The sequence below is a fragment of the Malaclemys terrapin genome, chromosome 18 (genome assembly GCF_027887155.1).
Source record: "Malaclemys terrapin pileata isolate rMalTer1 chromosome 18, rMalTer1.hap1, whole genome shotgun sequence".
NCBI lineage: Eukaryota > Metazoa > Chordata > Testudines > Emydidae > Malaclemys > Malaclemys terrapin.
Window position 1 is genome coordinate 19,518,048 of NC_071522.1, and position 13,102 is coordinate 19,531,149.

Below are 13,102 nucleotides of genomic sequence, written 5' to 3' on the forward strand. Positions count from 1 at the left end.
GGCCTGGGTCCACCCTCCGTCCTGCCAAGCAGAACAGCAAACCTTGGTTGCGGTTCAGAACCGATCCCGGTCACCCGTTTAAAATAAAGGTTCTTCGCCAAATCCGGGGCACCTGCTGCGCCCTCATGGACGTGAACGGGGTTGATTACACCCGCACCGCTCAGGATTTGGCCGTTGATTCGAATCGCCGTCAGGAGGTGACAGCGCTGCAGCGGGTTTCCCAGAATTCACCCCCTGAACGCTAAAGAGGCAGCCTGAGGCCTAGAGGACAAGCTCATCTCCTTCCTTATTCCCAGCATGCTGCTGCCAAGAGACTGGGAGAGAATCATTTCCTCGCTGGTTGCATGGGAATGGGCCTGTGGCCACGCCCCGAAGGCCATCACCAAGACCACAGCAGCACTTCATGGCTTGTCCTGCTAGGGTGACCAGATGTCCCAATTTTATAGGGACAGTCCTGATTTTGGGGTCTTTTTCTTATATAGGCGCCTATTACCGCCCCACCCCCCCTCCTGATTTTTCACATTTGCTCTCTGGTCACCCTAAGCGCTGTATCTCCTTAGTGCCATGCGTGCTGGAGCTCCTGCTAGCCACAGGGCCAGGAACCGACATGGTCCCCACTCCCGTGACGCAATGCCTCACATGGAAGACTGGGCTAATGCCTAGAAGCCCCAGGTTCAATTCCCAACTCAGCCACTGACTCTGTGGGATCTTGAGCAAGTCATGGAGCCTCCCTGGACTGTAGGTGACGGCTATACAAGGAGAATAACGATTTCCTGCCTTGCAGGAGAAATACCCTGGTGCTCGGACGTTATGGTAGAGAGCATGGAGAGCGTTTCTCTTGGGTTTTGCAGCACTCGCTTACAAAGCAATAGGCCCCACCAAGGACGTGCGGATGGCTACATGCTAGCCATGGGGAGCACAGGGGAGAGGCAGCCAGGGGTTGGTTTATTGGATTTTTTTTTTTTTTTCAGATTTATTTGGGCAACTCAGTGAATGTGCTAGTACAAAATAAAAATAAAACAAAACATGGTTTTGGGGTGCAAGTGGCACCAGACGGGCCGTGATCTTCCTCCGTGCCAGGTGCCTGCTTATTTCTTGGCAGCTTCCTCAGGCTTTTTGGTATCCGTCGGGGTGATCTGGGCATGGCTCTCAAAGGTGACGGGGATCGTGATCTCGGCGGACTGGATGGCCGGCTTGGGCAGGGGGGCTTCCACCGTCAGCATGCCGTCCGGGGAGAGCGAGGAGCGGACCGAGGTGGCGTCGATGCCAGGGGGCAGGCTGCACAAGGGAGAGGAGAGTGAGCTCGTGGTGTCAGTGGGCTTGCCTGGTGGCAGATTCCTGTCTACACTAGCATCGGATTCCTGTCTACACTCTTCCAGCAGCACTCCTGTGATGCCACCCCATCCTACCCATAGAGGGCTGGAAGTAGATCCCTCCTGGAACCTGCCACCACTGCTCTCTGCACCACCCTTAGCTTCTGCCAGCCCAGGGAGAGACGTGGCCAGGAACCCAGATTCTGAAACTTGCCCTCGGCTGCATTGCCTCTCACAACCTTTCCATGAACTCCTTGCTACCACAGGGCTAAGCTGGAGCTGGGGAACTGAGCACAGGGGAACCTTATCACATGGGAGCCTGACGGCCTGAGTCTCCCTGGAAGGCGTGTTCCAAATGGTGCATGGGAATACCAGCCTTCCGGGGATGGCACCATCTCCGCTGTCCCTGCCCCACTCAAGCAGCCGCTCATCCCAGTGCCAGGGGTTGTCAGCTGATGTCCTTCCCCTAGGGCTAGCTAGACGCCCCCCCCCACGTCCAGTGGGGTGAGCTGCACCGTGCTTCTTGCAAAGAAATCTCCCCGACCTTCCGTGGCTGGTGGCTGATGAAGGCCAAGTGTCTCCCAAGAACCTTCTCTCCTCCAGCCCCCAGCTGAGCCAGCTACTTACGTGTATTTTCTGGTGAAGCACCTGGAGATGAAGCCGTGCTCGTCCTGCTTCTCCTCGTGTTTGCCTGGGAGAGGAGGCGACAGACAGTTTCAGGGGATGAGCGATGCATGCAGGGGAATGGTGCATGGCTCAGCTGGAATTCTGCAGCCAGAGCTCCCCGGGGCTTACCCAGCCGCTCCATTGCACCAGGAGAGTGGAGACAGGAATGACCCACCCCAGGCTCAGGGCACTCCTCCCCGGCCATCACCCCCCCACAGGACTGCAAAGGTGACTACGAGCTGCTTGGCTGGTGAAGCAGAGAAGGACGGGCTCCTGTTGCAGCTTCATTTCAGAGCTGGGAACCTTGAGTCTGAAGCCGGGAGTGAGTGTGAGGACTCGAACCCCAGGTCAGCCCTGGCAGTTCAGTTTCTCCCACTCGGCCTCCAGCGAGGGGCGGCCTGTTTTCCACATAGCCGCAATCCTACGGGATCAGATTCCCACTACTGGGCGGAGAAGCTTGCCCATGGGCAGGACTGGGCAGAGGACTATGATGGGACTGTCTATTTTTATTCTGTGTACGTACAGCACCTAGCGCCATGGGGTCCAGGACTGGCCCTTCGAGGGGCTACAACTAATAATGTAATATGATCTGCCAAGGCTCCTCCATTGCCCGGCCGGCCAGTCCAGAAGCTCCTCTGAGCTGAGACTGCCACTGTCTTAGGAACAAATAGGCTGAGAGTGCCAGGCTGGCTTCCACCGTGGTGTCCTTGAACCCAGCTGTCCAGTGGTGAAAAGCTGGTACATCCCTAAGTGCAGGCAGCTTCCCTGGCTGGCAGTGGGAGCTCCCCAGTTGGGAACCAGGGCCAGAGCCTAGCTGGGCTGCAAGTCTTACAGCTCCCAAAACCGCTGCTTGGCCTCCCATCCCTCTAGTTCTGATCCTCTGCTTCCCTGTTACCCTGGTTACCATTTGCAATAATAACAGATGCAAACGCCGGGCGGGGCGGCGTTTGCATCTGTTATTATTGCAAATGGAAAAAACTAGCCCCCCCGCCCCCCCCCCCCCCATCCCGGCGGCCCTGTTACAAAACAGGGAGGTGGGACGCCTCTGCGCAAGGGCTGCAGCATCCAGGTTGCGCTGTCTGGTTTGCAGGCAGAGCTGAAAAGACCAGGAGAAACTACAAACTGAAGAAAAGCCCTGAGTCTCTCCCCTCCCCCCCATCAATTGCAAAGGAAAGCTGGCATCCAACTCATCTCCTGGATTTGCATCCTCAGGAAGGCAACACGCCAGCTGCAATCTGGGTGGTTCAAACACGGGCTGCCAGGCACCTGCCCCCCAAGTCTGAGTCTAGGGGCAGGTGCCTGGTTTGCAGCCTCTGTGCTTCTCATTAGGAGCTGGCTTCTAACACCCCCCAATTCTCTAAGGTACTTACGCAGCCCTTTACCTGGCAGGAATAGGTTGAGGTGCTACAATGAAAAGTGCTATTATCCCTGGTTTACACAGATGAGGGCCTGGGTCCTCAGGTATTTAGGCACCAACTCCCATTGATCTAAATCCCTTTGGCAAGCTGGGGCTAATTCCACACCAGGCATCCATAGCAGAGCAGGGAGGGATAGCTCAGTGGTTTGAGCATTGGCTTGCTAAACCCAAGACTGTGAGTTCAATCCTTGAGGGGGCCACTTAGGGCTCTGGGGCAAAATTGGTCCTGCTAGTGAAGGCAGGGGGTTGGACTCGATGACCTTTCAGGGTCCCTTCCAGTTCTGAGATAGGTATATCTCCATATATATTTGAACCTGTGTGCTGGGATCTCTGCCCAGCTGGGTCCTGACTGCCAACCTATTGTCCCACCGGAGCAGTGGGGTGTCCCACGAGTGAGCACTGTCTACCTTGGATTGAATCCGTCGTTTTAAGCTTTGATTCTGACGGCCACCGCTCTGAGTCAGTTTCACCTGCATGTTCTCAAATGTGCACCAGCCCTTCCAAGGGTTTAACCACAAGAGTTTCTGGCTTTGCCAGGAGCTGCTGAGGTCAGAAGTGTTGTCTCCAGCTGGAAGGGACCTAGATCCTGTCCTGTAATCCATCGCTTTACAAGCCCAGCAGGCGTTTCCCCCAAACTGTCGAGGTGTCTTCTCTGTGCTGCAGATCCTTTGGTGGTCTTAGCAGCTGCTGGCAGTGTGGGATGGCTCACGCTGGGCATGCAGGCATATCGCCTTTATTCTTTAAAGGAAAATGAACTCCCAGGTGTCAAATAATCAATCAAACTGTTGCTTGTCAACTCCTTCTTAGCCAATGAGATCTCATTGGTCACAGGCTAGTTGTGGGGGCTTCGGCACAGAAACAGAAACTTCGCTTTGCACACCAAAAAACCCAATTACCGCAACTCGCCTGCCTTCAGGCTTCCTGGCAAACATGGACCAGATTCTCAGCTGGTGTGAACTGGCATCACTCCATTGAAGTTTGTACCAGCTGATGACCTGGCCCTCAGACAGCTGGCTGCAAAAATTCCTTGAACAAACGGGGGTAGGGGATGGCTGAGGGGGACCAGGGCTGATCTATACATGAGCCAATCCAAACCACCCCAGTTTTGTATGGTTGGGCCAAAGCACAGTGTGGTTTGTTGTTTGACTTAATTTCATGGGGTCTTTCTCAGTTGGAAATTTTTTTGGGGGTGCGGAGGAAGGAGGAGTTGAACAGAAGTGGCTGAAAATGAAGGGGGGTGGGGAGGATTTGTCATAAATTCCATCCTCTTCGCACACTTTGCTTTTCTCCTTGAAATGCTGAGGGAAGATGTTGGGAGGGGAAAGATCTTTGCCCAGCTCTCGTTTGGGATCTGATGCAGTGAGGGGAGGGGAGAGGAGGCTGGAAGGAATATATTCAAATCCACCAGCAGCAGTCACCCGATTCCCCTGAGAACCAACGCCGCCATGTTTCGGGCCGCTCTAGAAAATGCGCCCTTGGCTGCCAGAGCATTCGCTGCCAAGTACGTGCGCGCACGAACGGAGCACTTGGGCCCAGATCCTCAAAGCTATATAGGCTTCTCGCTTTCATTGGAGGATCCTAGCAAAATCTATAGGCGTTGGAGGGAGCGTGGGCTGGAGGTTAGGCTGTGAACCAGACTCTTGGAAACCTGGTTCTGTTCCCAGCTCTGTCGCTGACCTGCTGGGTGCCCCTGGGCAAGTCCTTTTCCAGCTCCGGGCCTCAGTTTCCCTTCCCGCCCTTTGCCTATGTAGACCGTATGCTCGATGGGGCAGGGTCTACTTCTTACTATGTGCTCGTCCAGTACCCAGCCTGATGGGGCCCTGATCTAGGTTTAGATCGCTGGGTGGGCATGGAATTAAAGATAGTAATACAGGGTGGTATAACCCTGTGTCAGTGCCTTCCCCCATCCCTGCAGTCCCCTGTATTGTATGTGCCTAGGTGGGCAAGTCCTTTCCCTCTTCCATCACTGGAGCGAACGCCTTCCTGGCTGAGGCAAGGAGGAACGTGGCCCCTCACCCTCACTGCAAGCAGAGCAAGCAACACGCTGCAGGCTGCATCCACGGTGTGATGAGTGGGGGCAATGGGTGGCAGCCTGGGGGGGGGGGGACTGAGCCAGAGGGAAGCGAGAGCTGCCAAGCCGAGGGCCGAAGGTTTGAGAGGGCTAAGGGTGCACCTGTTCCCCAGTACTCCCCACGCAGGGACCCGCCTGTGCCACGGTCACCCCTGGGGACAGAATCTGGGCTCTCCAGTGCCACGGGGAGCTGCCGCTGCCTCACGTGGACTGGCCCGCTGGAGGCTGGGTCACGGACCCCGCCCCGGGGGTGGCATGTGCAGCAGGCAGAGGGCTACGAACAGGGAGAATGGCTCAGGTTCAAAGGAGGCCAGGCCTGAGACAGGAGGAGCCAAAGGAGGCACTCACCGGTGATCTCCACCACGCCATCCTTGGTCTTCACCAGCAGCTCCTCCGGGGCAAAGTAGTTGACGTCCAGGGCAACCTTCCAGCCGTCCGAGGTCTGCCGGATCTCCGAGACGCCGCTGCTCAGCTGGCGGCTCAGGGCCCGGCTGTAGGCCGGGTTGGGGGAGGTTGGCGAGGTGACGATGGGGCTGGCGACGGCTACCGGCTCGGCCGCCTGGCTGGGCAACAGGCGGAGGTAACCCGGCCAGCTGGTGCTGCTCGGCCACTTGCCCCAGTCCTCAAGAATTTGGGGCAGGCCGAAGGGCTGGTCGAAGAGCCGGCTGCCCAGGTACCAGTCCCGCCAGGGGTCCCAGCTGGGGCTGCGGAGGAAAGTGAAGGGCACCCGGCGCTCTGCCATGTCGCGCTTCCTGCCCTTCCCCGACGGTCCGGCCTCGCTGCTGTGGCTGGAGGGGGAGCGAGCGCCCGCGTCTCTCTAGAGCTGCTCCCGCGGGCCGCCCCCTTATGAAAAGGCAGCTGGTTATTTTTAGCCGAGCATTTCAGCTGGCTATTAATGGAGATTACACAGGGGCTGAGTCACTGCAGATGAACAGCAGGTCAGCTGTCAGGCCCTGCCCGCTTTCTCCCAGCCCCTTTGTTATCCCACAGCTGCTCTGTTTGCGAGCGGGGGAGAAGGGGGCTGGCTCCCCAGTATCGGGCAGCAGGAAGGCTGGCTTGGGAGTGAAAACACGCCACTGGGCTTCAGGAGCGCTGAGTTTAGTTCTTGGGCCCTGCCACAACTTCTCTGTGTGACCCTGGGCAAGTCACTTAATCTTTCTGGGCCTCAGTCCCCCTACCTGTAAAATGGGGATAATGATGCTCGTGTATTTGTGCTGTGACCTCTGCAGGCTGGGGACTGTTTCTTACCGCATGGTTGTACAGCACCTAATGCAATGGGGCTTCGCTCTCAGGGGAGCTCAAAGGGTGCGTCCACCCTGCAGTGTCAAACTGTTGGGGCACCCAGGCTTGTGGACTTGGTGTCTCCGAGCCCGTGGTTGCACGTCCACACTGCGTAGTAAACCCGTGTTTCCAATGGCTGGACGCGGGTCTCACAATACTAACCTGACTCAGCTCTGCGGCTTGAGCTGTGTCCACACTGCACCATGACAGGGCTTGGCCCCGCGTCCCAGCAGGACTCTGGCTCTGACGCTCCCACTAACCGGAGTAAAGGACCTGGGTGCTGAGTGCTTGTCAGACCGATTTCAATGTGGACAGAAATGGGGGGTGGGGGGGAGGGTAGGCCCTGGACTCAAAGCTGAATCAGAGCTCAGGGTCAGTGTTCAGGGGAGATTCCCAAAGACTCCTGCAATGTAAATGCCCTGCCCAGCTGCAGCTGGTGGTCCAGGGCTTAGAATGGAGGGGCTCTTCACCTGCCCCTGGGACTTACCGTGGCTTTGGGGCTTCAGGGATGCAATGGTCCACCAGGGAGCCCGCTTGCAGAATGGCTTCGTAGGTAAAATGCAACAGCCCAGAACCACTGGACGCTTTGCTGCAGCTGTATCCCCCCCCCACCCCACCTCACCCCCGTGCACCTAGGTCTGGCTGGGCTCCCGTTGAAAAACATTTGGCTGCTGGTGATGGGTGCCAGGGAGGGGCTGGCTGTGGGCGGAGGGTTTGGAGCCGCATTCAGCTAGAGGCTGGGTGCAGGAGGGGAAGAGGGCTGCAGGTGGGTGGATGGAGCGGTGACTGGGAAGCGCCCGGATGGCTGGGGGAGGCTGTGTGGGAGGAGATGGAAAGGAGGGGCGTGTAAGTGCGTGAGCTTGTGAATGAATAGGAGGGCAGTGGAGAAATAGGTAGACATGGCCCAGGGAGTTCAGGATGTGGGTGGTTGTGACAGGCCAGGGCATGATCCCTCTCATCCATCCCTTCTCCCAGACTGCTGCCCTCTTCCCCCCACTTCCACTGTGCCGGCCCCTCCTCCCGCCGCTTAGCACAGACCGGTCCGTCTCCACAGCAGCTGGGGTTAATGCTCCGCTCGGGTGGCCGTACCCTCCGCTAAACGGAGCAGTGTGGCTGGGGCGGAGCCGGCGGTAGCTTGGGCTGGCTGCCCGCGGACGTGACTAGGTGCTCGGATGGGGACTGGGCAGTGGAGGATCCAATCCAAGGCTGCACATGTCCTGTGTGCTACAGAGGGGGGTCTCTGGAGTCCTGGGGTGAGGGGCAGGCAGGAGAGGAACGAAAGCAGTGGGGCTACTGCTATGCAGGAGATGTGAGGGGGGGGGGCCTACTGATGCCAGCTTGGGGGGGCTACCGATGCCAGCTTGGCTGGGCTGCCCCGTGAGGGAGGACGCGGGGATGGCCGACCAGCCGCTGCATGCCCCCGTGGTTACAGACCCCCAACTAGCCGTCTCAAAGCAGACCGGGTCTCAGACACGCGTCCGGCTCCCAGCCAGGCTGAGTGCAGAGATGGGGCTGGTGCCAGAGCGGGCAAGGTCACAGCCTCGCCTTTCCCGGCTGCCTCCCTTGGCCGCGACCCGCACAGGGGCCGGGGGGAGGGGGGACGCGAATATTGCTTGTTGCCTCGATTACCGGAGAGTGACAGGGCCCATCTGCCGTGCACCATGCTGCTCCTACAGCTGCAATAATAATAGAGTGTGATGAGGCAGCTGAGTGCGGGGGAGGCAGGGAGAGACGCTGGGAATCATCCAGCACCTTCCCTCCACTTCCCCCGCCACGGGGGACTCCATTCCCAGAACACACGGGCACAGCCAGTGGGATCTTCACACCCATCACCCCAGCTTCCCCTGCCGGACAGCTGGCACTGGAGTGGGGGGGGGGGGGAAGCCCCTGGCCTCTCTGTTCTGTCCCCTGCTCCTGATCCCTTCTAAATCACCCCAGTAATGAGCCCCCCTTTTTTATGGGGCTGGGGAGCAAATCTAATGTTCACCAGGCAGCTCAGCCATACCCCCTCCCTCCCTCCAGGCAGATGTGGGGCGTGGTGGCCCTGGGGGAGGGCAGCCCCAGCTGAGGGCCAGAACGTGCCTGTCCCTGTGGGCTGGGGCGGGAGGTGACGGTGTCTCACCTAGGGAGGCAGTGGTTCAAAGGGTTGGGGGAGCTCATGGGTTTCTTTCTCTTCAGCCACAGGCTGATGCTAGCCCCCCCCCCCTTTCTCCCACTAGGCAGATGTGGGACGTGGTGGCCCTGGGGGAGGGAGCCGGTCTGCCCCCTCTGGCCTTGTGGCTTTTTATAACAGCCGTTTTTTGTCTGAGGCCCGTTGAGGTTTTGGTGGGGAAGGGAGAAGGGTCCCTGAGAAGCAACCCGCACTGCTGTAAGGAGATGCCCTGGTGATCCCAGCCTCCCCTCCCCACCACCTGCCTGGCCCCATGGCTCTGGCACAGATGTGGCTCGGCTGGGCAGAGCTCCCAGGATGGAGGAAGAATGAGGACCAGGGTTCAGGGCATTTTCTGGGAGTTAATGGTGGGGGAGCTGGTGGCCACGTTGAGTGGAGGAGGGCTTAGAGAGCCCGTGTTCATGGCAATCTTCCCTCTCTGCAACGGTGGGGCCAGAATCCCAGTGGTAGCATAAACTGGGGACTCTTGAGTAGAAGCAGAGATGTTATTTCACCTCTGTATTTGGCACTGGGGCGACTGCTGCTGGAATCCTGCCCACAGTTCAAGTGGGATGGTGATAAATGGGAGAGGGGTCAGAGAAGAGCCCTGAGAATGATTAAAGGATTAGAAAACCTGCCTTATAGCGATAGACTCCAGGAACTCAATCTATTGAGCTTAACCAGGAGAAGGATGTAGGGTGACTTGCTCACAGGCTATCCGTATCTACATGGGAAACAAATATTGAATAATGGGCATGACAGCCCTTTCTCTGCTAGACGAACCCGATCCCATGGCTGGAAGTTGACGCTAGACAGATTTGGAGTGGAAATACGGCATGCATTTTTACCAGTGAGCGCAATTAACCATTGCACCAACTTCCCAAGGGTCCTGACGCTGACCATGTTTAACTCCCGATGGGTTGTTTTTCCAGAAGCTCTGCTCTAGGGATTATTTTGGGACTGTTCTGTGGCCTGTGCAAGGCAGGAGGTCAGACTAGATGAGCACAGCAGTCCCTTCTGGCCTTGCAATTTGTCTTCAGAGAATATCAGGGTTGGAAGGGACCTCAGGAGGTCATCTAGTCCAACCCCCTGCTCAAAGCAGGACCAATCCCCAACTAAATCATCCCACCCAGGGCTTTGTCAAGCCGGGCCTAAAAAACCTCTAAGGAAGGAGATTCCACCACCTCTCTAGGGAACCCATTCCAGTGCTTCACCACCCTCTGAGTGAAATAGTGTTTCCTAATATCCAACTAGACCTCCCCCACTGCAACTTGAGATCATTACTCCTTGTTCTGTCATCTGCCACCACTGAGAACAGCCGAGTTCCATCCTCTTTGAAACCCCGCTTCAGGTAGTTCAAGGCTGCTATCAAATCCCCCCTCACTCTTCTCTTTTGTAGACTAAACAAGCCCAGTGCCCCAGCCCCCTACTCATTTTTGTTGCCCTCTGTTGGACTCTCTCCAGTTTGTCCACATCCTTTCTGTAGTGGGGGGCCCAAACTGGATGCAATACTCCCGATGTAGCCTCACCAGTGCTGAATAGAGGAGAATAATCATTTCCCTTGGTCTGCTGGCAATGCTCCTACTAATGCAGCCCAATATGCCATTAGCCTTCTTGGCAACAGGGGCAAACTGTTGACTCATATGCAGCTTCTTGTCCACTGTAATCCCCAGGTCCTTTTCTGCTTAGCCAGTCAGTCCCTAGCCTGTAGCGGTGCATGGGATTCTTCCGTCCTAAGTGCAGGACTCTGCACTTGTCCTTGTTGAACCTCATCAGATTTCTTTTGGCCCAATCCTCCAATTTGTCTAGGTCACTCTGGAACCTATCCCGACCCTCCAGCATATCTACCTCTCCCCCCAGCTTGGAGTCCTCCACGAACTTGCTGAGGGTGCAAACCATCCCATCATCCAGATCATTAATGAAGATGTTGAACAAAACCGGCTCCAGGACAGACCCCTGGGGCACTCTGCTTGATACCAGCTGCCAACTAGATATCGAACTGTTGATCACTATCCATTGAGCCCGACGATCTAGCCAGCTTTCTATCCACCTTACAGTCCATTAATCTAATCCATACTTTTTTAACTTGCTGGAAAGAATACTGTGGGAGACCGTATTCAAAAGCTTTGCTAACACGATATGTCCACCATTTTCCCCATATCCACAGAGCCAGTTATCTCATCCTAGAAGGCAATCAGGTTGGTCAGGCATGACTTGCCCTTGGTGAATCTATGTTGACTGTTCCTGATCGCCTTCCTCTCCTCCAAGAGCTTCAAAATGGATTCCTTGAGGACTTGATCTTTGACTTTTTTCCAGGGACTGAGGTGAGGGTGACCAGTCTGTAGTTCCCTGGGTCCTCCTCCTTCCCTTTTTTGAAGATGGACACTACATTAGCCTTTTTCCAATCATCCGGGACCTCCCCCGATCGCCACAAGTTTTCAAAGATAATGGCTAATGGCTCTGCAATCACATCAGCCAACTCCCTCACCGCCCTTGGATGCATTAGATCCAGACCCAGGGACTTGTGCTCGTCCGACTTTTCTAAATAGTCCTTAACTTATTCTTTCACCACTGAGGGTTGCTCACCTCCTCCCCATACTGTGCTGCCCAGTGCAGCCATCTGGGAGCTGACCTTGTCTGTGAAGAGCGAGGCAAAAAAAGCATTGAGTACTTCAGCTTTTTCCACATCTGTCACTAGGTTTCCTCCCCCATTCAGTAAGGGGCCCACACTTTCCCTGACCACCTTCTTGTTGCTAACATACCTGTAGAAACCCTTCTTGTTACTCTTCACATCCCTTGCTAGCTGCAACTCCTTTGGCATTCCTGATTACACCCCTTCATGCTCGAGCAATATTGTTATACTCCTTCCTAGTCATCTGTCCAAGTTTCCACTTCTTGTAAGCTTCCTTTTTGCGTTTAAGCTCACCAAAGCTTTCTCTGTTAAGCCAGTCTGGTCGCCTGCCATATTTGCTATTTTTTCTGCACATCGGGATAGTTTGTTCCTGCACCCTCAATAAGACTTCTTTAAAATACAGCCAGCTCTCCTGGACTCCTTTCCTCCACATATTAGCCTCCCGGGGATCCTGCCCATCAGATTCCATCCTGCCTGAGGGAGTCAGTTTGCTTTTCTGAAGTCCAGGGTCTGTATTCTGCTGCTCTCCTTTCTTCCTTTTGTCAGGATCCTGAACTCAACCGTCTCATGGTCACTGCTGCCCAGGTTGTCACCCACTTCTACTCCCCCTACCAATTCTTCCCTGTTTGTGAGCAGCAGGTCAAGAGGAGTACAGCCCTTAGTTGGTTCCTCCAGCACTTGCACCAGGAAGTTGTGCCCAACACTCTCCAAAAACGTCCTGGCTTGTCTGTGCACCGCTGTATTGCTCTCCCAGCAGATGTCAGGGTGATTGAAGTCCCCCATGAGAACTAAGGTCTGTGATCTGGAAACTTCTGTTAGTTGTCCAAAGAAAACCTTGTCCACCTCATCCCCCTGGTCTGGTAGCAGACGCCCACATCACCCTTGTTGCTCTCACCTCTAACCTTAACCCAAAGACTCTCAACAGGCTTTTCTCCAATTTCATGCTTGAGCTCTGAGCAATCACACCGCTCCCTTGCGCACACAGTGCCCCTCCCCTGCCTGTCCTTCCTGACCAGTTTATACCCATCGGTGACAGTGCTCCGGACATGTGAGCTACCCTACCAAGTCTCTGTTATTCCAAACATGTCGTCATTCCTTGACTGTGCCAGGACTTCCACTTCTTCCTGCTTGTTTCCCAGGCTTCTTGCATTTGTTAAAGGCACCTAAGATAAGTAGCCGATTGCCCTGCTTTCTCAGTATGAATCAGGAGGCCACCCCGTTGCACCCTCCTCCTTGTGTTTCCTCCTGGTATCCCAATTCCCTAAACGCTGCCTCCCTGCGGTGGGTCCCCAGGGGGCTGTTCCTGAGAGCTGGGCTGTGCGCACTGCCATCCCCATGAGGATTTTAAACTGTCCGTGTTTCTGTCCTGCCAGCCTGGGCGACTGAACCCCCTAGAGCAGGCACTGCCTAGACAGCGCCTTCCTGGGGGGGCCCAAAGATAACCCCTTCCCCAGGTACAGCCGGTCTTCTGAGTCAGGCAGCCTGTGGGCCAGGTGTGCTGCTGGGCTTGAGGCAGACACTCGTTCTCAATGGAGAAGTGTCTGTAATTGATTCCTAGGTTTTACAGCCAGGA

At 56.0% G+C, this 13,102-nt stretch overlaps 1 protein-coding gene across 1 annotated transcript; it reads right to left on the reverse strand.

Moving 5' to 3' along the window:
• Positions 1 to 924: 924 nt before the first annotated feature.
• On the reverse strand, positions 925 to 6,294 carry HSPB1 (heat shock protein family B (small) member 1). The gene is made up of 3 exons (XM_054008688.1): positions 5,816 to 6,294; positions 1,941 to 2,004; positions 925 to 1,278 (listed from the first exon to the last, which is right to left on the reverse strand). The coding sequence occupies exons 1-3, from the start codon at positions 6,207 to 6,209 to the stop codon at positions 1,089 to 1,091; spliced, it is 648 nt and encodes a 215-aa protein (XP_053864663.1). The 5' UTR covers positions 6,210 to 6,294; the 3' UTR covers positions 925 to 1,088.
• Between the last annotated feature and the right edge of the window lie 6,808 nt (positions 6,295 to 13,102).